The 26,832-nt window shown below is 43.4% G+C and overlaps 2 protein-coding genes across 3 annotated transcripts in view; one reads left to right on the forward strand and one right to left on the reverse strand.

Moving 5' to 3' along the window:
• SLC30A9 (solute carrier family 30 member 9) overlaps positions 1–7,561 on the forward strand; it is a 37,372-nt gene extending 29,811 nt beyond the window's left edge. Inside the window, 3 exon segments of the mRNA XM_048508722.1 lie at positions 112–241; positions 2,601–2,714; positions 4,597–7,561. Coding sequence (XP_048364679.1) covers positions 112–241; positions 2,601–2,714; positions 4,597–4,641 — 289 coding nt within the window. The 3' untranslated portion in view covers positions 4,642–7,561.
• Positions 7,562–17,475: 9,914 nt separating this feature from the next.
• BEND4 (BEN domain containing 4) overlaps positions 17,476–26,832 on the reverse strand; it is a 33,922-nt gene continuing 24,565 nt past the window's right edge. Inside the window, exon 5 of one of the 2 annotated variants that reach the window (XM_048508937.1) lies at positions 17,476–21,639. In XM_048508937.1, coding sequence (XP_048364894.1) covers positions 21,422–21,639 — 218 coding nt within the window. In that variant the 3' untranslated portion in view covers positions 17,476–21,421. The remainder of the gene's footprint in view (positions 21,640–26,832) is intronic. The other variant, XM_048508938.1, reaches the window with a different exon arrangement.

Consider the following 26,832-nt stretch of genomic DNA (forward strand, 5'->3'; position numbering starts at 1 on the left):
TGTTATTGTTAAATGAACAGGTTTTGTCAGGCGGCCGCCTGTGTGCCAGTCTGAAACACCTAATGGCTTGTTTGTCTCGCTTCGTCCCGCAACACACAATGTTTCCCTCAGAGCAATTCATGACGTTAAAGCCACAGATATGGGAATGAGCCAAGTGAGATTCAAGGCAGAAGTAGACTTTGATGGACGGGTTGTGACTCGGTCTTACTTGGAGAAACAAGACATTGAGCAGCTACTACAAGTATGTTTTGAAGATGCATTGTTGATTTTGTTGAACTGTATGGTTTTCTCCCCCTGGCTCAAGCCTACTGAAAACAAGTCTGTCCTAGTTTTAGATCCCTTTTGGTTTACACATATATTCGCACTTCCTTTCATGTTTGTGGACTGTAGCTGTACAAAACTGAGTGACATACGTGGCCGTATTCCACATATACTGTGATCTTTCTTCTTGTTCTTGGGCTATATTCCCCTTGAGGGGGTTGGCACTGACATTTTCTTAGCCAAATAACTCGATTTGGGGCATTTTCACGGGTAAGGTTCATGTTCTGTGACGAACTCTAAGAAATTGGGGGCAAGGGGGTGGGGAATTGATGGTGCCGAGGACGCTCCTGTTGGTTTGGGCTGAACTGATGCAATATTTTCAAATGTTTGTACGTATTCCAAGTCCTGGAGAATAAAGACTAGCCCCACAACTTTCTGAGGGAATCATGGGGAAAAAAGCATTTCTTGGAATCTCCAGCTTCAAGCTGGATGAGGGGCTGGGTGTGGCGGGGGGGGGGATGGTATATTTGACGACCCCCTTCCAACACAATTTTCTGCATGTAGAAAACTACCATGATGGGAAGAATAATTTAGTTTAGTCTGACCTCGTCCTGTCATTCTATGACAGGAGTTCTTGCGGGTGGGAACACTTTAAAATGTAGGGCTCTCCCTGTGCATTGTAGCCAAAAGATATAGTAAGTAAGTATAACGTTAGTGAGGCATAAAAATAAAGATAAATATAAAAATAAATGGATATTAAAATACGATCAAGTTCTCCTCTGCTATTCTTAAGTACATGTAGCAATCACTTGCAGAAGAAATTTTGCAGTCTTTTCCAGAATCTCTGTTTTTTTACTGTTTAGAATTTGGGCAGTTCCTGAATTGGCTGAGCAAATTAGTGCTTTATTACTGTAGCTTGTGGTAACAAATATCTGATGCTCGCATATTTAGGGCAAAAGAAGATCATATGAGTAAGAGTCTCTGCTTGATTTAAACAGTATGAACATAATCCAAAAGATATTGTTCAAGACAGGGTTTACCATCTGATTCTGCTTATCGTGTGAACTGAGAGAGAACTGAGAGAGAAAATGTCTCTCGGTTCCTCATGACAAAAAGCAGTGCTCTTCGCAATCACCGACCCAGGCTTCCACCATTTTCTAAGACCTGACCACTTGAATTTTTTGATGAGGATAGTTGGTTTAAAATGGAACAGGTTAGCATCACTGGATAGTCTCCCATGGTAATGTAGAAGGCATCTCTGGGCTCTTTATCTGCCAGTGGTCTATCAAGATAGCATGTATTTGCTTATTCATGTATCCTGGTGAGACATGGCATGAACACACGTATCTCCTTCACCTACGCATGTGCATCTGTTTGTAAGAAAGAGCCGACATATGTTCATTGCACAAATGAAGCTGAGGACCAGTCCCCAGATAAATGTGAATCTCATGTTCAGCCGTCTGTGTGTTGAACATAATATGGGTGTCACTCAACATGCACATTAAAAAATCAGGTGTACACTGTACATGGATTGTACAGGCGTTCACTGTAACTTGTGAGAAGGGGTTTCACATTCCTCCTCATTTCTGTCTTGTCCACTGGCGAGGGGCTGTAATTATCTGCTCCCTGGTTTAATCTCCACTATATCCAGTTTACAAACAACAACAATTTGTCGTCTTCGCATAGTCCAGCAAAAGATGGTGAGAGATGCCTGCCCTTTTATCTTTTTGCTGGAAAGCCTACGGGCTTCACTTCTGACTGTGGAGATTACAGCAGTCACTGGAAGACTGTTCTTCTCATCCATAAGGATTAGAAACGTGCCTTCGTTTTTGTGTAAAAATGAAAGTTTGTATTCTGAAGATACCGTGGCTTTTCTGTAGTTGTGCTGAATGCCTGGAGCGCAGAGCCCTGAACACAGTCACTTTGTACATGTGACCGTTCTGGCATGTGTCCTGTCCGTGACGGATATCAAACTGGTTGTCCCAATTATTTTCTGTCTGTTAGCTTATCTGGAGATAGTTGTGATAAGTGGGTTTAGCTAGTGAACAAAGTGAAACACCCTGTCTTGGGTCCCTTCCGCACATGCAGAATAATGCACATTCAACCTGCTTTCACAATGGTTTGCAAGTGGATTTTGCCATTCTGCACAGCTGCAAAGTGCATTGAAAGTGGATTGAAAGTGCATTATTCTGCATGTGCGGAAAGGGCCTTCGCTGTTCTCCTGGCCAAGTCATTCCCCATTGAGTGAAGATCTCTCTGCATTTCACAAAAAAATTGGAGATTGACTTGTCCGTGGTCGGCATCTCACTCTGATCCTCTGACCCTTACTTTCGTGGCAGGAAATCCAGCAGGTGAAGACCCTTGAGGAGTTGGAGGCTTTCATGCTTAAACATGGGGAAAATATTATTGACACGCTAGGAGCCGAAGTTGACAGGCTGGAGAAAGAGCTGAAGGTAAGAGGTGGCTAGTTTAAAAGAAGGAAAGAAAAAAGCCGAGCACACAGTATTGCTATCAGAAATATTTTCTCCTTTTTGTAATAATTGAGGGCTGCAGTTACAGAAGCGACTAAGAGTGGCTGGTGATGGCACCCGAGAACTTGCATTGATCGTCCTTGCTTTGATTTGTAAGCCTCCTTGAGTCTCCTTACAGGAGAGAAAAGTGGGGTATAAATCCTCCTTCAAACCACCAGTGAAATGTCTTGCTTTGAAAATCCTGTGGGGTCACCATAAGTTGGATGCAACTTGACGTCTCTTCCCATCACATCTTGAATTTATTTATTATGCTATTTATATCCTGCTCTTTCCCCACCAAGGTCGGGCTCTGGACAGCTAGCAGCTTAAAAAAAATAAGACAGTCATATAACCCATATACAGTTAAAACCACAACAATTGAATCCCCATTGGTGATCCACTTCTATTTCTCCCCCTGAGTGACCAATCAAGGGAAGAGGAGCATAAAAGAAAAAAATCAAAACCAGAACCAATGACTAAATAATTGCACAAATAAGATAAATAAGAATAACAGTAAATAAAAATCAGTGCAAAGGTGGGGGAGCCAGCAAAGCAAAGATGCAACCGTCGCTGCCTCAACCGTATGCCTGGTGGAACGTTTCCATCTTACAGGCCCTGCAGAATTGCGCCAGATCCCACAGGTCTCAATTGACATAGTCCACCACCAGGTCGGAGCCAGAGCTGAAAAGGTCTAGCCCTGGTTGAGGACAGTTGGGTGTTTCTTGGTCCAAGGACCACCAGCAAGTTATTCCCAGCCGAGTGCAATACCTATCAGGGGTTATATTGGGAGAGTTGGTCCCACACAGGAACCTGTCAGTTTAAAGCTATGGTGAAAAGGAACCATTTTGGTTTGCTGCCTACATGGGAGAGGCCGGATGACTGTCATTCCAAGGCAGGGCACCACCACTGGAAAAGCTTGGTGCCACTAGCCTTGCCTCTGAAAACAGGGATCTGGGGAGCAGGGCTTGCAAAGAGACTCTTAATTAAATCCTGACTCCAGAACCTTTCCTGGGTGACCTTGAACCAGTCTCTCAATTTAATCCGTCTCATACAGGGAGAACCCCTATGCACACTACCTTGTATTGGAGGAATGGTGAAATAAACAGTGTAAACCAGTGATTCCCAACCTGGGGTATGTGTACCTCCCAGGGTATGCGCCAAAGCGTTTGGGGGGGGGGGGGGAACGGGGACATGAAAAAATTACATAATGGATTTGTTAATATGGCGGTGCAGTTTTAGGGAAATGGGTACCCGAGGGGTGCACAAGTGAAAAAAGAAGATTGAGAACCACTGGTGGAAACAAATAATTTCTTCTGCATATGTTTCTTATTTGACAATTGCTAGACCAAGGAGCCCTGTGGCGCAGAGTGGAAAGTTGCAGTACTGCAGCCAAAGCTCTGCTCATGACCTGAGTTCGATCCCAACAGAAGTCAGTTTCAGGTAGCTGCCCAAGGTTGACTCAGCCTTCCATCCTTCTGAAGTTGGTAAAATGAGTACCCAGCTTGCTGGGGGTAAAGTGTAGATGACTGGAAAAGGCAACGGCAAACTACCCTGTGAACAAACTACCCTGCTTAGTGAACGTCATGATATGTTATCTCCCTGTGGGCCAGTAATGTCCTGTGCTTGCACAGGGGGCCACCTGTACCTTTTACCTAAACCAAGGAATTTTGGATAGAATGCTTCCTTCCATCTTCTCAACAACCCTGTGAAGTAGGCTAACTAGAGCACTGGTGGGCCTTGCCCATGGCCAAATTCAACACGATCCATGCTCCAGCTTTCAGCTGCTGTCACATGCTTATTAAAAACATACCTCCCTTTGTTTCAGCAACGCAATCCGGAGGTGCGGCACGTAGACCTGGAGATATTGTAAGCCTGACAGAAGTCATCTTGGAAGAGATGCCCCTGCCAGACCGGCTTTGTAGAGGGGAATGGGGCACATCTGAGCTGGCCGGGCTGTTGAGACACGGTTTCATCGCAGCTTCCTGGTTTCTTAGGACTGAGCATTCTTCAGAAGAGTGATAGCTTTTATTGAACTGACTTCCTGGGACATCTGCTTTTTGCCATCTGTTCTACACGTGAATCTGTAGTAGAGACTGATTTCTGGGGACTAGATACTTTAAGTTATGGAAACGTCAGTTTCTGCAAATACAGTATATATATATGTATATATATTTGCTGTCCAGTTTCCATTTTTGTACTGTTTTGCACATCACTGCTGCTATTTCTTAACATTTTTAGTGATCTGGGAGCTTTCCTGTGTCCTCTTCAAGACTACTGGTCTTCCTCAAGTCCCCATTGACATTTTCCAGCTCTGTAGCCTTTCTCTGATGCGCCGCCTGCTTTTTCCTTTGGTGTCAGGGAAGGGAACCGGCGCAATTGTGAAACTCCTGCGTACTAGAGATAATATTGTGGCCCTGTGCCACGGGGCACCCTCTCTTCCGAAACCTGGTTTGCAATAATATGTCTGATGACCTTGTTGCTGTTACCTTATCGTCGGTAGTATATGTTACTGAAAGAAATGAAAGTAACTAGTAACAGTGAGTTGGGTTCAGAGGTGCTCTTTCGACAGAAGGGTGCTCTGCCGTGGTGGAACGGCACTTCCGTTGGCGGAGGGAGAGGTGAGTTTTTGCTCATTTTACCCACTCTCTGCAGATCCACTTTGTAGCTCCTCAGAGGGCAACATTTCTGGGTGTTTAGAGGGAAATGAAGGAGTCCCATTTCAAGAGCTTCGGATCCACCTCGTGCGTACTCTGAAAATCCCTTCTGTAACTTCCCTCTGGTTATAATATATCCATGCCATATCCTACAGCTTGGTGGATGCAACAGGGAGGCCTTTTTAATAGGCTCTGAAATGCATTGAAAATACTTTAAAACCTGCATCCGCTCTTGATTTATAAAGGCTGTGTAGCTAGTCCCGTGCTTTTGCGGGAGATTCGGACTCATGTTTCTCAGGGATCAGCCTGCCGCCTAGCAAACTCTCTTTGAGACTGCGGGTAGTTGTAAATGAAGCAAACAAGAATAGTCAGGGTCTCCTATTTGAAGATGATAATAGTAAAAATTCCATTAAACTGCAGCTAAAATAAGCTCTGTTGGGTCCCAGTCTGAATATTTAACTTTTTAAAAAAATATAAACTGGCATGGCTTACTTATGTTTAAATGTTAGATGGGTTTTGCAGCATGAAAAATCTTGACTGTGAGAAATCAGCCATCTTGAATGTGGCAATTGCTTTTGATAACCTTCAAGCCAGAGGTTCACATTTAGGCTTTCAATGTTATGCAAAATGAGAGTTGTGAGAAAGGGGCCCCCTACATTCTTATGCCTCGGTGATAATCCTGGGACAATTTAGTTTGGGAGATCATAATAAAAGACAGAAGGATTGCCCTCAGAAAGGAAGAGTTTTGAGAATTATAGTTTCTGCTGAAACTGAACATAAATACTGGTTGTTGTGGGTTTTCTGGGCTGTGTGGTTGTGGTCTGGTGGATCTTGTTCCTAACGTTTTGCCTGCATCTGTGACTGGCATCTCAAGATCCACCAGACCACGGCCACACAGCCCGGAAAACCCACAGCAACCAGTTGAATCCGGCCATGGAAGCCTTCGACAATACACTGAGCATAAATAATTCAGGCCTAAGGGCCAGTTCACATGTATGTATACCATATGGTTACTGAAGGCTTGATTTGTGAATGGATCCCTCTGAAAGACATACTTTTTAAGATGACTGGAAGGAGGAGAGCATCACATACCTGTTCCGTTTAATGGTTGATCTGCGCTAACGCATTCACACAAGGTGGGGATCCAATGATGAACATGCGTGTTTAAAATCAGCTTTTAGTAACCAAAGTATCCGTTAAAAATCCAATTTGCAAACAGTATTTTATGCACTTTAAACATATTTCAGTTGCTTACTGGAAAATGTGTGTCTCAGAGACAGATCCTCAGAGAGCTCAGCCACGTGCCGGTGGAAATTATGGGGGAGATTTAAATGTCATCTTTGGGATCTGCAATAATTTAAAATGCCACTTTTTACGTAAGTGGAACTAAAAAGTGTGTGTTGTCAGCAGTCTGGACATTGATAGCATTTAAGCCTAGCAACATTCCAAATTCTAGCTTTTAGAAATTGTTGTACATATTGTAATTAGTGTAACTAAGACTTTATTACTGAAGTTTAATGGTGAAGGGATTACTTTTTCTTTCATCCTGAATTTGTCAGGGCAATTGCTAAATACAAGCAACCCCTCCATTAAAAATACCTTCGTTTTGCTATGCAGTTGCTCCAATCTGAGTGTGGAGCAATTGTGTTTTTAAGTAATGCTCACTGTAAACTAGCCATTCTTTGCACGCATTGAACTTCTGTAAGCAAGGGGATCACCATTCATTGGGCATCTCTTTGGATACCGATTGGTTGCTTCCCTGGTCATGAATAGGGGTTCCTGATTGTTCTGGCGCAGTTCTGTGCACATTTGAGGGTAAGTACCATTGAATATACTGGGACTTATTTCAGAGTAGACATGTAAGAATCTGTAGGCAACCAGATGAGGAAGTCAATAAGAGTTGGGGTTTTTTTTGCTTTTGGGGGTTATACTGATATGTGCGGGTAGGCGGAATAGTACCTTTTATATGCTTATGTATGAAAATGGAGCTGTATCTTAGACCGGAATCATAGTTACAACTTAATTATTAAAATGTGTAATGAAGAAGGCAGATTGTAAGTATCTGTAAAGTTATGACTTTTGTAGGTACTCAGTTCTCCTTTATCATGGTAACCTAAACTTGTCCTCCTAAATGAACACCTGTGTGTGTGTGTCTTTGTAAGGTAGTGACTTCCTTGTCTATGAAAGTGAACGTGATGGTTGAAGTCTCCTATCCAAGGGGCATAAAATTCTACCAAGGGGCAGGATCTTGATAGAAATAGAACCCTCCTCTTTGTACAACCAAGATCTGGAAAGTTTGCATGCCCTGGCAGAGACCTTCTGAGGCATGTAGGAGAACTGCTGCGATATTCTGATGTTTTCCTGTGGATGGTTGTGGATGGTTGTAGGAAGAAGTGGAAGGTCCATTGGGTTTGTCTTTGCAGGCCGGTGATGCATTAGTTTCCCAGTCTCTTAGTCCTCATTCATGGCGGTTTGTGGGGTTCAACTTTCCCTGTAGAACCATACCTTTCCCTGTAGAACAGACTGTTGGTAGAGAATAATTTCAGGAGGGGGCAGGACAAGTTCAGAAAGTCTGAGAAACATGATGTCAGTCCCAACAAGAGCATCCTGGCACATGAACAGAATATGGTGTTGAAATCATTTCCTCACTATTTGTCACTGTTTGAAAAAAATGATTGTTTTCTTACTGGGGGAACGGAATGCATGATCTGTGCAAATGCCAATAATATTCCAGACAAAGTTGGTTGTAGGGAACATTATTAATCTGTAGAAGAGTTTTTGCAATGCATGCAGGAATATTAAATATTCATGATATTGGGAGTTTATTTCCCACTGAATAATCTGCCTCATTGGTGGACAGAGAAAACTTATTGACACCTTAAGGCCTGAGTTGGAATTATATATGGTTGATGCTGACCCTACAGAATAGGAAGTCTGCAGAATATTAAGTTGGATCCGGTAATCCATCAATGCTGATAATCCTTGATTTACCCCATTTCCCCTAACAGGTCCCTTCCGTCACTGGAAAAGTGGATTCCCAAGGTCATAGGACTAACCTGGAGAAATAGCCAGGCTGCCAAGCAGTAGGGGGGGAGATGTGCAATTCTTGCACAAGCTGCAGTAGACCCAGCACAATAAAGTAGACTGAGGTTTGTGGTACCTGGAGTTTTCCAGATAATGATCATGGACTACAATTCCCATCAGTTTTCCCAGCATGGCCAATTTGGATTAACCAATTTGGCCATGCTGGCAGGGGCTGATGGGATTTGTAGTCCATGAACATCTGGAGAGCCGCAGGTTGAAGACCCCTGTGTTAGACTGTGTGATTGTTTCCTTACTTGTACTAATGTTGACTCTTGAAATGTTGTCCTTGAGCTGTGATCTTCCTGCCCCCACCTCTGTTGGCTTATTTCTTTGATATCACAGAGAATCTGGAGTCCTTGGGTCACTAGAGTGACAAGAGGGGCTTGGCATGGCCCCTTAGTGCTGGAATATCCAGAGTGATATTCCCTTATCCACTCTCACAGTTTAGTAAATATATTGCCTAGACTTCATGGACGAACAGTGAGAATGAGTGAAGCAATTCTGTATCCTTTTTGACAGAAAACAAATGATAATCGTAGCTTATGATGCGTCATAAAATAGTATCTCCTTATATGATGTAATATTTAAACAGATTTTTCAAAGTCGTGCAGTTATTTTGCTTGATCTGATGACCACATTTAAAATTCCATGCTTTTTCGTTTGTTTGTTTGTTTGTTTGTTTTGGCATGTGAGATATGGCATTGAGTTGCTATGCAAAAGTATGTTTTAAAAGAACTGTCTGATTTTCTTTTCCTCTTTTGTGTACCAATCAAGGCAATCATAACCACATTTTAGGCTATTCATTTACAGTTTCTACCAAATAATTTTCATGTGGCTTGTGTTCAAAACTTGGAAGCAATTTTTTAAAAATTAAATTGTCGATTTGCAGGTTTCTAAAACATTTTTGTAGAACTGATTACAAGTTTATTGATGCTTCTCTTTGCAGAAGTCCAGGTCATTTTCCAGGAGTCCGTGTTGGATACTCAATTCAGGAAGGTCTCTTCTCACTTTTGCATTGAGGTTGAACACAGTGTTACGTAATTCTTCTTAGCTGCACATCACAGAAGCCATGATTTTTGCCTGAGATAATGTGATGCTCTGAAGTACTTAGGGAACACTAAAGTGGGACTACTCAACAGTAACTCCCATTTAATTCCATGGAGCTTACTCCTTGGAAAGAGGGTTGCAGCCTAAAATTAATTCGGAAGTGAAGTGTCAGCTGTTTTCTGCTTTCTAGTCATCCATATTTGAGAATCAGTTCCCAGTGTCCTTTCTTCTGCCATCATTGGAATGTATCTAGTCATTAAATAGTGGGAAATGGAGTAGGGAAGAGTCAGTGTTGTCTGAGGACCTAGCTTTGGGAGCTAGCGGGAGAGGCGCTACCCTCTGTGCACATAGACACCCACCCCTCTCAACTGGCATTGTTTATACACGGGACTAAAACACACAGTTCCCAATTCATAATGTTTTGTGAGTCTTAAGTAACCTTTCTCTAAATACCACAGGCAATGGGAACTCCTCCATCTCTCTCCACCGATGTCATTTGTTTTGTGGTTGTTTGTTTAACATTCTTAGGCACAGGGTGCTTCTGTCTTGCGTTTCTTTCCCCTCCTAAGTCATTGCAGCCTTGATTGTATGTTCAGCAGATTGCAGCTGGAGATGCGCTCTAACATTTAAACCATCTGAACAGCTATTCCTCCTTTCCCCCAAGGTTTTCTTTATAATATTAAACATGCCAAACTCTACTCACCTGTGCAGTTCTGGGTGCTGTAGCTGTATGGCCTGGGCCTGAAGAACTGTGCAGCTGGCTTCATGTGCTTGAGGAGGGCTGGCTTTGGATTTAGCTTCTCAAACGACAGGTCTTCCGTGCCGAGCAGCAAGCCACGCCTGCAACTGAGGATAGTTCCAAAGCCATTTGTGATGTGGTGTAGGGATTCTTTGATAATGCAAACTGGTAAAAATGTCGACATATGGGAGCCCCTGGGAAACTCATAAGAATATAAGAGATGCCCTACAGGGCCACATCAGCGGGTCATACCTATCATTCTGTCACGTACAGTGGCCAAAATGTTGTCTTGGAGGACCAAGGAGGGCAACAGAGGCCAAGGATCCTTCAGATGTTGCCTCCGTGCAGGTGTACAGAGTAAATATGGAGTTTCCTTTTAGTTACCATGGGAAGTAGCTATTGATGGGCCGCTCCCCTGAGTCTTAAATATCTGTGCTCATGGCCAGTCCTACATCCACTGGCTGTGAATTCCATTTTAACTCATTTTAAGTTTTTAAAAAATTCACTTTGTCTGCCCTGAATGTATTGCCCATCAAATTCATTTTATGCCCCCAAGAGCTTGTATTATAGAAGAAGAGGAGGAGGAGTTTGGATTTATATCCCCCCTTTCTCTCCTGCAGGAGACTCAAAGGGGCTTACAATCTCCTTGCCCTTCCCCCCTCACAACAAACACCCTGTGAGGTGGGTGGGGCTGAGAGAGCTCCGGTGCTGTGACTAGCCCAAGGTCACTCCAGCTGGCATGTGTGGGAGCGCACAGGCTAATCTCACCTCTGGTGATAAGCCTCCTCCTCCACAGCTCAGGCGGCAGAGCTGGGAATCAAACCCGGTTCCTCCAGATTAGATACACGAGCTCTTAACCTCCTACGCCACTGCTGCTCTCCCTTTTCTCCACCCTATGCAGAAAACCATTTTCGTGCCTCTGTCCAACTTACCTGCATTCCCTGATAAGAAATCTTTTGATCTTCTTGATTGCCCTACTGTACTTTTCCCAGCTCTGCAATGTCCTTTTTGAGATACGGTGTCCAAAACTGCACACAGTATTCTGAATAAGGCTGCGTCATTACTATACAGGGGAATTACGATACTGTTTCATTTTCAGTCTTTTTCCTAATATTTCCCAGCCTGGGGCATGGAGTTTGCCTCCACCCTGGGGATGTCCAGCATCACATAGTCACATGCTAGTCGCTGGTCCTCGCAGCGACTAGCAGTAACTACTTCGGCACATACCGACATGACAGCAATATATCGCTTTTTTTACAGTAAAGGCAATCAATACATTCCTGCGGCTTTGAAGGTTTTTGAGGCTAGGATTGGCTCCTTGCTACTGTACGGTTCCCCCATTTGGATTTCGGCAATAAATAAATCATTTAATTTATTACATTCCAAATTCCTTCGGAAACTAATGGGGCTCCCTAGATGTGTGCCTTATGCTGCGTTGTGCATTGAGATGGGCCAAACAACTCTAGAAACCTTGGCATGGATAAGGGCCATAAAATATTGGCTGCATATAGTGATTCTGCATTTTCACCAAGTTATCCACTGTAACCCCAAGATCTTTCCTTCTCAGCCTTTCCCAGTCGTTGGTTGTACCAAAATCAGTATTTTGGATTTCAGCGAGTATTCTAAACAATCTTCACAAAAGACATTGAAGCCACCTAGGAATGCAGAACTCATCTCTGTTCACTAATTACTTTCCATGAGTGTAGTTGGTACGTAATCCGGGAAATCAGTTCTTGTATACATACAAGTGGTTTTTGTGTGAGGAAGATACTGAACAATGCCTGGAGCACTGTGCTATACCACTTGTGACTTGCCAAGATGAATGGGGCACACCGGCCTTGTATGGTGACCTGCCAGGTGTTCAAAAATCTTGGCGGGATGCTTTTGGCCAGGAGGGTTGCTCCTTGTGTACGCCTCCTCCAGTACAACCTGGGATCTGTTCTGCGTGGATTTCAACAATGTCAGAGTACCCTGATCATGTTTTGTGTTCCTTGGTTAAGGATCAGAGTATTACCTGATTACCAGGATTTCGAGAAGTTCCTTCAGGTTTTTATTTGAGCTACCTCACTTGTCAAAGAGGGCTTTCGAGATGTAAAATGATGCAATTTTTCTCCAGTTTTTGCAAATATCCTCAGTGGAGTGCTCTGGTCTTCCTGAAACCCTAAGCTCTGAATTGCTCTTGCATATGGAAAATGAAGAGGGAGGGCGTGGTCAGCTAAATTTAAAATCTTACAATACTTTCAGTGAAAGTCCTGAAGTCCGTGGAGTTTAAACTTCTTTAATTTTAGTGGGATCCTTTCCAGTTTTCGTAGAGTAATCCTTTCCTTTTCAGTGCTCTTCTGATTAATACATCTTGGTAACGGCTAGAAAACGGCTAAATTAGTTTGTAAAGGAAAATACAAGTAATTGCCACGGAAGCATAGAATGCCTATTACAAATTCAAAGTAAGGGGAACACATAGTGCTTTAATACTTGGGGTGGGAGGAAGAATGAATTTTTAAAATAGTTTCCTTTATGTAACTGCAAAAACCAATTAAAACTCTCAACTCTTCCAACTTTAGTAATAATGGTTTTAAATGGGGAGCAACTAAAAAGCACAGACTACCTACAAGCATTACTTTATTTTTGTAACTCTAATACTGGTTGTAAAACTTCTTGGTCACTGTAAAATATTCAGTAAAATGTTAACAAATGCAGCTTGAGTTCCTTTGTGTAGTTGTAAAGTCAGCAGTGAAAAGAAATGGCCATTGTGTAGGACTTTGTGGGTTTGCTGTGCTGTGTTGTATTGTATAGCCTTAAAGCTCGTAGAGGACATTGACGAAAAGCCCTGGAAATCGAATGACTGCTTACAGAAGACACATTGCCCAGTGGGGACCATGCTCTGAGCCACATAGTGGAAAAATATGGCACAAATTCTGGCCCCTTCCGCACACACAGAATAATGCGTTTTCAAACCACTTTCACAACTGTTTGCAAGTGGATTTTGCCATTCCGCACAGCTTCAAAGAGCATTGAAAGCAGTTTGAAAGTGCATTATTCTGCATGTGTGGAAGGAGCCTCTGACACCCAGTTCACTAAGGGGTGAAATGTCGCGATGACAAACACCCCGTTAATCAGAGCGCGGGATTCACTCCTGCGTGCCCACTGGCGGAAGGGTCGTCCTCTAGATATTCCACCCACTCCCCCGCCTGCCTTCCTCGACCCAGGAGCAAGCTGGCAGGGCAGTGCTGGGTTGCCTTGTGCCGCTTGGTGGCCCGACCCAACCCTCCCCACTCCGTCACCAGCCATCTCCCAGGTCCCCAACAGCCACCCAGGCCCAACTCTTCCCACTCCCTCACCCACCCTCTCCTAGGCCTCAAACAGTCACCCAGGCCAACAGGGCAACGCTGGCTTGCCGTGCGCTGGCTTCCTGGCCTCACCCAAGCCTTTCCATTCCACCCTCCCCCCCCCCCGAAATAGCAAGCTGCCCCACCGGTCCGGCCCAAGTCTCCCCACTCCCCCCAAGACCAAGCTGGAACTGGCACATCATGGACACCAAGGCACCCTCACCTGGCACACACCTCCCCAATCCCCCCGCACCCTTTCCCGCCCCAAAGATTCAGCTGGCCTGGCAGGGCATGTGCAGGGGCCGGGAGAAGCCCTCTTATCCCATCTTCCCCTATGACAAAGCCAGTACCTGCAGGGCACCTGTGGTAAGCAGCCAATGCCCTACAGGGCACAGCCGAAGACCCCCTCCACCCACCCCAAAAATCTGCCCCCCCAAGTCAAACCCAGGGGGCTGCACCAGGAAGTTGCCATCCCAGCTGGCTCAGGCAGCACCCTTCCCATGGCATTTCCTCACCATCCTCCCCTCACCCCAAAGACCAAGGCAAAGATTTGCCCGGCGAAAGAAACAAAAGATAAGGTTTTTTTTTGGGGGGGGGGGGAGAGAAGCTGAGTGTGCAAGAAAAGTGGAAATCCTTCCATCAGCCTGATCAATCCCCCGCCCGCCCTCACTCCCTACGTAGAGCCCATTTTATTTTAAAATGGGCTTTACTGGTAATTAAATTTAAATGGTGACTGTCCACATTATCCTTAGATAATGTGAATTACAAGACAGCTAAACCGCTTTACAGAGTAATTTCACTGCTGGGGGAGCTTAGTTGTCCGTACCGTCCTGTCCGGTTAAAGAAAACCTTTACCTCACTACTTCTATTCAGTCAGAAAGTTGGCAGGTGGTGCTATTTTCTTGGTCCTGGCTAGGATAATGGGGGTCCTTCTGATGTTCCTTTTGCCACCTTAGAACTTGTGCAATGAGACTCCTTCCTGTATTAAGGTAAAGCGATCTTCTTGGTCTTTGGGGAAGCCATATTGCTGCTGCGTGCATCAGCCTTGCCCTTCAGGAATCTGAGGTGGCACGCAGGTTGAAAGGAACTTCACTGGATTCCTGCACCTGAGCTGCTCCCACACACCTTTTGTGGTGTGTGAAGGAGCTTCGAGCCTTCTACACCACAACCAGCTTACCAAGAGGTAACATCTTCACTGTAGTAAGAGCTGGAGGTATTATTTTGCTGGTTTTGTTGTAGCTGTGAGGCAGCAAAATATATTTTGCAAATAAATCAATACACCTTGGGGATGTTGTTACAAAGGGCTGCCCCACCCTTTCAAACATGTGAGGTGGCCATTTACCACTGCTTTCTTCTGTCTTCCCCCGATTCCTCCTGCAGTCCCTTTTTTGGCCCCCAGCAACAATGTTTTCGGGGTTCAGGAGGGGACAAGTAGGGCAGTCTTGTTCTCCAACATCCTTGGATGGTTGGCTGCACCCCAATCCCTTTGCTTCCTTCAAGCAAACTGGTGTCACATCATTTCTGTGCAAGTACTTTGACGCAACGTGCATCCATACCAAACACGCACCAGGCTGAGGCGTAACATTTTATTGTGCAACGGTGTGCAACAGGACGAATGGATTTGTAGGTATGCAGTAATAAAACGCAATATTTAAATAAGAGTGAATGTCTGAAATAGTAAACTCTAGAAACAAGTGCATCATTTAGAATCAGAAAATATCACTGTTTTAAAAAACCGTTTAACTCTATTTTTGCTTCCTCAAAAGAAACTTATGTCCTGATGTCACATAGAAAACAATTCACAGGTCCTATAGAAATTCTCACCAAAACATACTAGCCTATATTACACTATTCACTTTGTACAGAATCCAATATTTTACTTATCTCTAGTTTTTATTCTACACAGGACAAATTGTTAATAAAATTAACAGCACTAGAACGATAAAAATATTCAGAAGCATGAGTTCTTGATCACAGTATCTCCACCAAATTATTTTGTCATCGAAAATAGAACGAAGGCATGTAGCACTGGTCTGTGCGCAGTAGTGAAATACAAACTTTTCGAAGAAATTCAAGGGTAAGGCAATGATATATTAGCCAGAAGGGATTTGCCCAACCCGCCTGCCATTACAACCCACCGCAGACCCCACCTAACATAGTAGAACCGCCAAAACGTTCAAAGGCATACCTATCAGCCAGGTGGGCACAAAGAGTTGGTGGAGATGGATGGCATTTGTCATTTGGATGGAGCAAACCTGAGTTTAAAAAAAAGTCTATTAACACAGTATCTGTGAGGTTCTAGTGGGGTGGCCCTGACAGAATGTGGCATCTAAAATCAAGGATTGCCAGTGATTCAATCTATGATATTTATACCCAGAAAAGTACATTATGGAACAGTATCATAAAGTGCTGTTTTGTTGTAGCTCAGAGGTGTCCAACACTAGCGCTTCAGATGTTCATGGACTACAGTTCCCATCAGCCATTTGGCCATGCCAGCAGGGGCTGATGGGATTTGTAGTCCATGAACATCTGAAGCACCAGAGTTGGGCACCCCTGCTGTAGCTCTATTCACTCAAGAGCTTTGGTTTTGAGGCCTAGTGTATGCTAACAACAGATAAGACAATCCTGGGATTTGACTGGAAAGCGCGCCTGCTAAAGCTAAATGGGTCTGGGCCTTGTCAGTGCCAGGATAGGAGACCACCTTGAACGTAATGACAAATGACAACTGGGACTATATAACTTCAACACTAGGGAGCGGGATCCATTAATGAAGGTGTTTTTCTGTTAAGCCTTGCTTGGAAGTGTTGTGTTATCAGGGGATGGTTCCTTTTGCTGAAGAAAAGCATATTTCCCTACAGAATGGATGCATGGAGGATCTAGGTGAGGAGCTATGACTGAATACCGCCCCCTGTCCAGTTCAGAGATGAAAAAGACCAGGCATGTGATGTTGAAAAAAAAGTTCCATTTTTTCCCTCTGAATATGCTAGTCTTGTATGCGGCATTCAATCTGGTTGTCATAAGAACTAGCCTGCTGGATCAGACCAGAGTCCATCTAGTCCAGCATTCTGCTACTCGCAGTGGCCCACCAGGTGCCTTTGGGAGCTCACATGCAGGATGTGAAAGCAATGGCCTTCTGCTGCTGCTGCTGCTCTTGAGCACCTGGTCTGCTAAGGCATTTGCAACCTCAGATCAAGGAGGATCAAGATTGGTAGCCATAGATCAACTTCTCCTCCATAAATCTGTCCAAGCCCTTTTTAAAGCTATCCAGGTTAGTGGCTATCACCACCTCCTGGCAGCATATTCCAAACACCAATCACACGTTGCGTGAAGAAGTGTTTCCTTTTATTAGTCCTAATTCTTCCCCCCAGCATTTTCAATGAATGCCCCCTGGTTCTAGTCCTCCCCATTTGCAATTTGAATACAAGTTTTTAACCACATCATTCAATGCAAATGAGGCTTCATAAGATACAACTCCCTCCTATTCCTTTGGGAAGACTTCAAAGCAGATAATTGTGTTTCGGGCCATAAAAATAGCTTGGGTAGGACAGGCAGCCCAGTGGAAGGCTTACAGACTTAACTGTACGGCTGCCTCTAAAGCCTAGCCATGCAGGCCTACACAGAATTATTCTGTATAGCAGCAGTGGTGTAGGGGTTAAGAACAGGTGTACTCTAATCTGGAGGAACCGGGTTTGATTCCCTGCTCTGCCGCCTGAGCTGTGGAGGCTTATCTGGGGAATTCAGATTAGCCTGTACACTCCCACACACGCCAGCTGGGTGACCTTGGGCTAGTCACAGTTCTTCTGAGTCCTCCCAGCCCCACCTACCTCACAGGGTGTTTGTTGTGAGGGGGGGAGGGAAAGGAGTTTGTAAGTCCCTTTGAGTCTCCTTACCGGAGAGAAAGGGGGATATAAATCCAACTCTTCTTCTTCTATCAATGGATTTGGACAGTGTTAACTTTGCGCTGCTGTCAACTCCGTTAACATTTTTAAAGAATGGCACTGTTAGTCTCTCAGTTCTTCAAGGCAGCAGGGCTACTACTGCCCGGTTAAGGCCTTGCAGATTTTTGAATGGAGGAGAAATAACTCCTTATTCAGAAGGCGAGTTCATGTTCTGAAGCCAATAAATGTGTGCGCGCGTGGTGCTAAGCCTACTTTCTATTGTAATTTGGATATAGCAGTTAACTCCCCTATAGAACAGTTAAACTGTCCAGGATGGGCACAGGTTTAATAGTAAGTAAGAAAAGATAGGTTTCCATGTCAGCAGCTGTGTTTCATGGAAAACGCCTGGACCTGTGTGTGCCTCAAATTTGGTTTCTACCCATCTCAAATCCTGGCACTTGTGTTGATGAGGGAAAATGTCAAAACCTTGGACTTGAAACTTGGCTGTGTAAACTTCTGTGCTGTTCATCCAACTGTCCGACTTGCTTTTGTTCAGCACTTTAAAATGCTGCACAGCTGCCAGATAGTAAAATATTGGCCTCCCTGTGTGTAACGTGCCAGTATGGATTATTCTGTAGGCTGCTGTTTATAATTTCTCTGGTAGGCTGAAGTCAACAGTACCTGTTGAAGAATCTACTACATTATCACTGTCATAAAAGATATGCTGTGTGGAAGAAACATGATGTTGGGGGAGTCCCCGCTCCTCCTTTCCAGGAAGATTAAGGTTAGGGGTGGGGTGGGGGAAAGCCACATCTTGGATCTCCTCCTCTTCTGACCACTGGAGTATCCTGCCATGCCGCTAGCATAACAACAGATCCCTAGGTCTGATTCTGATGCTGTGACAGTTTCTTCCAGGTGATATCTCCCTGTGTACCTGAAAGACCCTCTAAACTGGGTAAATCACATCAGCAAAGGGGAAAACCATGAGTTATGGGCATATGGTGTTCCCTTCTGCTGCCAGAATCGTCTATCCTTGGAAAGGAGTAGTCCTGCTATGGAAAGGAACCATCTCTCTTGTCTGACCTACGTGCTACATATTCACAGAGGTTGCTCTGGGATTAGACTATACCGAAGCGACTTCCGTGCTTTACCAGTAAGTCTGAGAGGGGCCAAGACAGAAATCCGAAATTGCCTTTCCTGTCTCAAATATGTCTAGGCTCACCCATATGCCTAGGCACAAATCCGACTGGTATTGCTTTAGTGAGGTCTGTTGTGAATCTCATGTGCATAATTGAAACAATATTTTCACTTCATACACTGAAACATTTTATATCACACTTCCTGTACAAAAATACACTGTGAGATTATACTGTGGACGAACATGGACTCATGCATTCTATCTGACAAATTTTTTACCAAATACAGCAGCAAGGGTCACCACAGAAAACATACACCAGCAAGACCGGCACTGCCCCAGCACTGTGATATCCAAAGTGTGCGTGTTTCAGTACAACACCAAACAGCTACAACATAAATGCTGTAATTTTTTTGAAGGATGCTTGTATTTAGATTTTCAGTGGGCCTTCTTGTGGTAATGCCAATGGATATCACAGATATCATGAAAAGGTAGTGGTGGCATTTACTCGAAGACAATCTTTAAAAGGTCATGATCCAGCTGAGGTAAATTTTCTTATGTCCCACTGGCTTTTATGGCAAAGAACTGAGCGTCTGCTTCACTGTCCCATCAAAGCCTGCGGTTTTCAAAAATGCTGAACTATTGCTTGGTCATGTCCTTATTCATTTAAACACGAGGGAAAAAAATATATGGAACTAAAGAGGTATATCGTATTTGCATGTACTAACAACAGTGTTTCAGCCAGTTTCTTATAATGCCCGGTTTAATGTAAAGTTAAAAATGCTTCCACCACAACAAAGTGCCTGGAGCAGGTCTTCAGGCCTTCTAGTTGTAGCCTCTTATTATAGGAATGTCCTCCCCCCGCCTTTGTCTCGCATCCCTTCGGTGGCTGGTTTTCATTCATCACCAGCGGCCATTGCAATTTTTTTCTGGCACACCTCTCAACTGCATGGCAGTTATGGGTAGATGTGGCCATACACAAACTAAACCTGCTTATGCCGTCCCGTCTCTACTTCTGGAACCCACATATGATCAGATGAAACACTGCACTAGGGAATAGTTCTAATCCACCATGCTCAAAATTATGGGTTAACAGTGTCTTGAATTGACTTTTTTCCTGTACTACACCTATTTCAGCCATTACGATGGCTAAGCAGGGGCATCCACAAGCAAGGAATTTACCTAGTTGATGGATGGGTGCCTTTTTTTTTGCTCCAACAGGTTTTTTGGTGGGGGTGGGGCAGTGAATAGAATCACCGTCATATCATTACACTTTTCAGTTTCAGCTTTCAGAAAGGATGCTTTGCCCTTCCTGAGCTCTGGAGATAGGATGGGATAAATAAAATAGTGCAAACAGGAAGTGGCTACCCCCAGAGCAGGAAGTGTAGACATCCACAATTGGCATGGAAGACTTGGCCTGCCTCATACAGTGAAAAAGAAGAAAAGAGTTGAAAAATTACCTCAAGGAATAATCAACGGCTGTTATTACTTGTATAGAAGTACCACATTTTCCGATTCTTGTTTTGTGTACAATAACATGAATGGTCGAACATGACATTGCAAAAGGCTCACGTTGAACAACTGTTTCTCAATTAATGTTACATTTTCTCATTGAGCAGCAAAATTCTGTGGGTTTTACCCGCTCTGTATTTTGGGGGAGTATCTCTGTGTTCATTTCTCTCATTTGCTTGGTAAGGAAAGTGAGTGGCTGACAGGGGTTAAGAGTAGACAACAGTATTCCTGCTGATGCTAGGAAAGAGGTAATTGGCAAGTTCTTGGCCATGACATCAAGTGAAGTGTGGGAGCCAATGGTCTCAGGCTCTAGCTCAGGTGAAACTCAGGCCGGCTGAAAAAAATTGGTTGCCAACCAGGCCTATAATTTACAGCAACAGAGAGAACTTGGAATATAACCAGTTATCTGCCGGAACGACATTTAATAGCAGCTAGTTCTAGTCATTTAGATGACAAAAACAAACACAGTACTAACGAAAAACAAAGAACTTAGTGTCAGAACTGTCCCTGATTTTGATACCTTTCCCATTTCAATGAAATATTACTACATGTTCCTAGTACAAAGGACAGCTTCCTTTGTTCAAATCGAACATTGCGTATGAACTCACTATAAAGTGAAAAGTACTCTTTGTGCAAAGGAAAAAGGATTGCAGATTTGGCAATTGTTTTGAAGGCATATGAAGATCTGACAGATGAAAAACAATTCTCATGACGAAACGGGCGGCGTTCTCACAAACAGCAGAGCAGAAGGCAAATGTGATGTTTGGGTTGTACCTCTTCAAACCCCAGAGAAGTGCTCACATGATGGAATGTACCTCCCTCTCCCCAGGAAAACTACACATCAGAGAGAAAGGCTCAAGTTTGTTTCCCAACACGCCAGTTCTTAAAAAGCATCTAGCCATGTAAACAGTGGTGGGATTCAGCAAGTTCGCACCACTTCGGCAGAACCGGTTGTTAAAATGGTGCTTGTAAACAACCAATTGTTAAATTATTTGAATCCCACCACTGGAACAGGTTGTTACATTATTTGAATCCCACCACTGAATGTAAGCTCTCATTAACTCTCAAATAATACAGCACAGAATACAGATCTACCCTGTTATACGGGAACCAGGGCTGGCTGCATATACACTATGGAATTTCACAGGAAGGCCCTGAATTAAATACGACTTTGAACATGCTTTGGATTCTCAAGTCACACCAAAAACAGGACACTGAATGCATGGACTCTTTCACTGCCTCACGCACTTGCGTGCGTCCCCGTCCCCTCCGTCATCAGTCACTAGATCCATTGTGGATGCCTCTGCTGAAGAGGTCATCTTGTGAACTGTGTTGGTCAATCCCTTCGTAATAGCCGTTGCCATTGTGGAGGAATGTCCCCACCGCCCGCCCTTGGCGAGCGTGTCCCACAGCATCGCTAAACACCTTATTTATCTGTTCTTCAGAAGGCATCCACCAATCAGGATTGGAAGTGCAGTGCATCCTAATGAATTCTGTGGAGGGAAGAATGGAGTTCATAAACACATTTCACTGGCATACAAAAATCACTTAGCTTCGCCAGCTGGAACAATACACAGCATTGCTATGTTTCTTTATAGACAGCTCCTAAAGTTGATGATATATACATATTCTTTAACACATGCAATAATGCAGATCATGAAATGTCATCACTTGAAATATCTTCTTGCCTGTGTCTGTTATGAAGCTGCCATACATCGTATAGATTAAGGAAATTGGCACCACTTGGACTTCTAGAGGACTTTTGGTTTGTGACTGAGGAAAAAGGTAACAAGGCTCATGGAAGGTTGAGGAACTATGTTAAACATGCTATGAACAAAAGAAGTGGAAATTATGCACTGAGGTCAAAGAAATTCAAAATTCTGCACCTGGGAATAGGCAAATTATACACCAAGTGAAGCAGAAACATGCTGTCTACATACATTAATGTAAACTGAACATCGTTTTAATTGGATCTAATATATTTTAGGGCTTTTCTGCATTCTCTTTTTCCTCATCTCAAAGTTCCTGCTTCTTCCGTGTTTTTTAAAGTTCGACACTTGTCTTACTCCCTCTAGTGGTTGATTCGATATGAAAGAAGATTCAATCTAGTTCATTTCCCTGCTGATTTGGGCAGCAGTTTTTTATTCTTGATAAAAATGGGTGTGATATCAAATCAACAACTGGAGAGAGCAAAACATGTGTGGAACTTAATCACCTGAAGAAACAGAAACTTTGAGATGGAAAAAAAAGCAAAAAAGCCCCTACTGCTCTGATGGGACAGAGACTGGAGAGATAAAGGGCACTGAAAACCACCTTCAAACCCTACAAGTGAATTCTGAGATCTGAGCAGGCATTACCCACACACTTTCAAGCAAACTTTTGCATTCATAAGAATTAGAAACTTCCTTAAAAACAAACTAGCCCACCTCAAACACTGAACTTGTTAAATTCTCCCCTTAATGCTAAAGTCTTTTTTTGTCCCAACAAACTTTCAACATATATCCAGTCCGGCCTCTGAACAAGGAAATTCCCTGAGAACACTACTTCCAAGCAACTTGAAACAACAACTTTGGGGTTTCATCCACAAGATCATAATCAGGCTCACTCTCCCCATCTGAAAACTGAGATTCTCAGCATTTATAATTTTCATCAGGACTTAACATTAGAAAGGTCAAGGAGGTAAGCTTTTATTTCTCTAATCAGACCTCCCCTCCCAATCCCTGACTGCTCCTCTGTTCTACTAACAGGGTTCACTCTAGCTAAACATTTCTGTAGCTTAAACATAGTTTGTAGATAGGAGAAGGTGCCCCTTCTTGGCAGATGTCACCACGGAAGCATCATTAGTGACTTCTTTGAAGTACTCCCAGCGAACATCTGGAGCCGAAGCTAACCTCTTTATAGTTGGGTTTCAGGACATTCAAAATTTATTCAGAGTCTTAACTTTGATGAACCTGCCATTAGAAACACCTACAAATATATACATGATTTCCTACTGAGATGTATCAACCTTTTGGTGGTGTCACAGCTGACAACATTCAGACGTGATTTGCCATTGCCCACCTCTGTGCAGCAACCCTGGGTTTCCTTGGTAGTCTCCTACCTAAACACCAATCACGACCAACCCTGCTTAGCTCCTGTGATCGGATAAGATGTATCAGCCTACTAGATAGAATTTCTAAACATTATTTAAACATATTTAATGCTTGTGACTTGACTGAAAACACATGTACATGTTTATGGCATTTCAAGGCTACTACATTACCCTTGGACTTACAGCTAGAGCCATAAGATCTATATTGAGCTCAGCTGTCCCCCATGATTCTATTCTCCCCCCGGTGACATGAATGTATGTCTACATGGGTAAAGTACTGACTCACTACCATCTAAAGAGTTTTACGCTAGACTTTTAAAATTGCAATTATATAAATAATTGTGATTTTGAGTATGTATGTTAGCTGCTCTGAGCCTGGCTTAGGTTGGGGAGGGCAGGATATTAAGTTGAATAACCTAAAAATAATCAGGGAAATCTATTTTACTGCCTTGAAAAAATGTGGTCCTTTGCAGTGGTGGGATCAAAAAATTTTAGAAACAGGTTCCCATGGTGGTGGGATTCAAACTGTGGCGTAGCACCAATGGGGCTGGGTGGGGCATTCCGGGGGCGTGGCTGGGCATTCCGGGGGCGGGGCATTCCTGGGCGGGTCTGTGGCAAGGACGCAGCCGCTGCGCCAGTCCTTGGGCAGGAAACAAATGCACGCCGGCGCAGGCTGCCACGCACGCCGGTGCACCTCCTGTTAGACTGCTTCAAGTTCTGCGCGCTACTGCTGAGAGGAGGGGCGTAACTAAGGCAAAAATCACGTGGCAAAATCACCAATTAGTAACCCCCTCTTGGCACACACAAATAAATAGTAACCTACTCTTGGGAACCTGTGAGAACCTGCTGGATCCCACCTCTGGTCCTTTGCATACCATTAGCATAACCCATCTTACACAAACATTCAAGCACATGAGAACTGAAATTTCATCATCACAATCAGAGGCGTAGTTACCAGGGGGCCATGTGGCTGCATGTTACCCGAGGTATCGCCCGGAAGTAAAAAAATTCAGGTTGGTTTGTGGGGTTTTTGTTTTTTTTAGTGTTTTTTCAGGATTTGGCCTGCAGGGGGCACAGTTTTTAGGCTAGCACAGGGGTAGGGAACCTGCGGCTCTCCAGATGTTCAGGAACTACAATTCCCATCAGCCCCTACCAGCATGGCCAATTGGCCATGCTGACAGAGGCTGATGGGAATTGTAGTTCCTGAACATCTGGAGAGCCGCAGGTTCCCTACCCCCGCCGCTAGCAGCACCAAAAAATCAGGGATTTGTTGGGAGACTCTCCTGATGATACCAACCAAGTTAGGTGAGGTCCAAAGTTATGGACTCCCAAAAAGGGTGCCCCCATCCCACATTGTTTCCAATGGGAACTAACAGGAAATGGGGGCTACACCTTTGAGGATCCATAACTTTGAACCAAACTTCACCAAACCCAGGTGGTATCATCAGGAGAGTCTCCAAATTTTTGATGCCGTTAGCTTAACAATTGCACCCCTGACAGCAGGCACCCTCAAAATTTTCCCAGATTCTCCTTTTAAATCTACCTCCTTCGACATGGATTTAAAGAGAGAATCTGAGGTCCCCAGTTTAAACATTAAAAGTGATGCTGTTTCAGGGTGGGGGATAATCCACCCCAAAACAGCATCACTTTCAATGTTGTTTTAACTGGAGACCCCAGATTCTCCCTTTAAGGTGGATTCAAAAAGAGAATCTGAGCTCCCTAGTTTAAACACCACTGAAAGTGATGCTGTTTGGGGTGGATTCCAGCATCATAGCGGCCACCCATGGGGAGGGGGGGGCACAAAACTCAGGTTTTGCACTGGGCTCCATTTTCCCTAGCCACACCTCTGATCACAATGTAAGGTTTAAAAACAACAACCCTAGGAACACATCAAGCAAATACGCCCTGAACAAACGTTATCTGAATACTAGTCTGAATCCTCAGAATGTTGGTTATTCCAGCTCCACTGATCTTGCTGAATGCAGCTTTCAGAGCGAAAGCTAATTATGTACACCACAGCTCAGCTGGGGTCATGAAATCCCATAATTATTTGTGAAAGCCTAATAGTAATTCAAGTAGATTGAAACTGATTCTTCTCAATCTCAGAAACGGGATTCAGGAATAATGCTAGTTCATTTCCTTTAATGAGACATCTTACCAGTTTTAGAGAGGACTAGTATTTTGTTTAATTACTTGATTTTAAGTCATTGAAAGAAAAACTAGAATAATCCAATTCAGAATTTCCCATACTGCTAAGTAAGGATGCAGATTTTCAAAATCATCACAGTAATCAAATTTAAGCTAAGTTTACAGGACGATTTTGTTGAAGTTTTAGTTAATTCAATTGATGGGCAGCTTTTAATTAAAGCAGCTTTTGAACTTTAGAACTTTGGACTAAAGAGACATTTATATGGCTGGGTTTATATCCTTTTTTAAAGGAAGCTACTCTATCATTACTGATCTTCTCAACGAGGAACTCCTATCTGAGTAGGCAATACTTGACTTTGATGGACCAATCTTCTGATTCAAGACAGGGCGGGTTCATGCGGGTTTGTGTGATTTTTGCCTTTATTGATGACCTCCCTTTTCTGCCTTCAAATAACTGAAAGGATCAAATAGTCTTAAAACAGAAGCACAGTCATACCTCGGGTTTCGTTGCCTTTGGATTTCGCCGGTAGCTCCTGGCTGGTTTTTTTACCTCAGTTTTCACCTGTTGCCTTGGGTTTTGTTTACGCAAATGGCGTAAATTTACGTTTGCGCATACGGCGTAGCCTCGGGTTTTGTTGGTTTTGGGTTTCGCCGAGCGTCGCCGAACGGATTACCAGCGAAACCCGAGGTATGACTGTACAAAACACCAGCAAAGAACACGACACATACACAAGAGCACCAATTCAACTTATGTTAATGTTCCTCTTAGTTAATTTGTATCACAGGTAAAATATCTATTTTGTGTATCACTCTTGATAATATTTGATAGAATACCGTGTTTCCCCGAATATAAGACAGTGTCTTATATTAATTTTTGCTCCCCAAGATGCGCTGTGTCTTATTTTCAGGGGATGACTTATTTTTCTGCTCCACAGCTGCATGCTCTGGTGTTCTGTTCGACAGGCATGCTTCCAAACAAAAACTTTGCCATGTCTTGCTTTCGGGGGGATGCTTTATATTTAGCACTTCAGCAAAACCTCTACTAAGTCTTATTCTCAGGGGATGTCTTATTTTCGGGGAAACAGGGTAATAGAAGTCTAATGTGGAAATGTAGGAATGATATTAAAATTGTTACACCAATAGTCCAGTTAATTAAAATTTATCACATCTTATAGTTACAGTTAACTTTTAAAATAATAGATTAAATCAAATGTTTAAAGATATTGTGGAAAATTATCAGTAAAGTTTACCGGCTGTCTTACCATGCAGAATATGACTAAAGTTAAGATCCATTTTAGTTAATAATGCATGAATGTATCTTTTTTTCTCTTCTTGTTAATTATGAAAATAATAAAATTTATCAAAAAATAAAATAGAAACACATGAAGAACTATAAACACACAAACGGGGAGGGATACATTTTTAAAAAGAGCAACAATTTAGCCCT

This window comes from Sphaerodactylus townsendi, linkage group LG10 (assembly GCF_021028975.2).
Source record: "Sphaerodactylus townsendi isolate TG3544 linkage group LG10, MPM_Stown_v2.3, whole genome shotgun sequence".
Taxonomy (NCBI): Eukaryota; Metazoa; Chordata; class Lepidosauria; order Squamata; family Sphaerodactylidae; genus Sphaerodactylus; species Sphaerodactylus townsendi.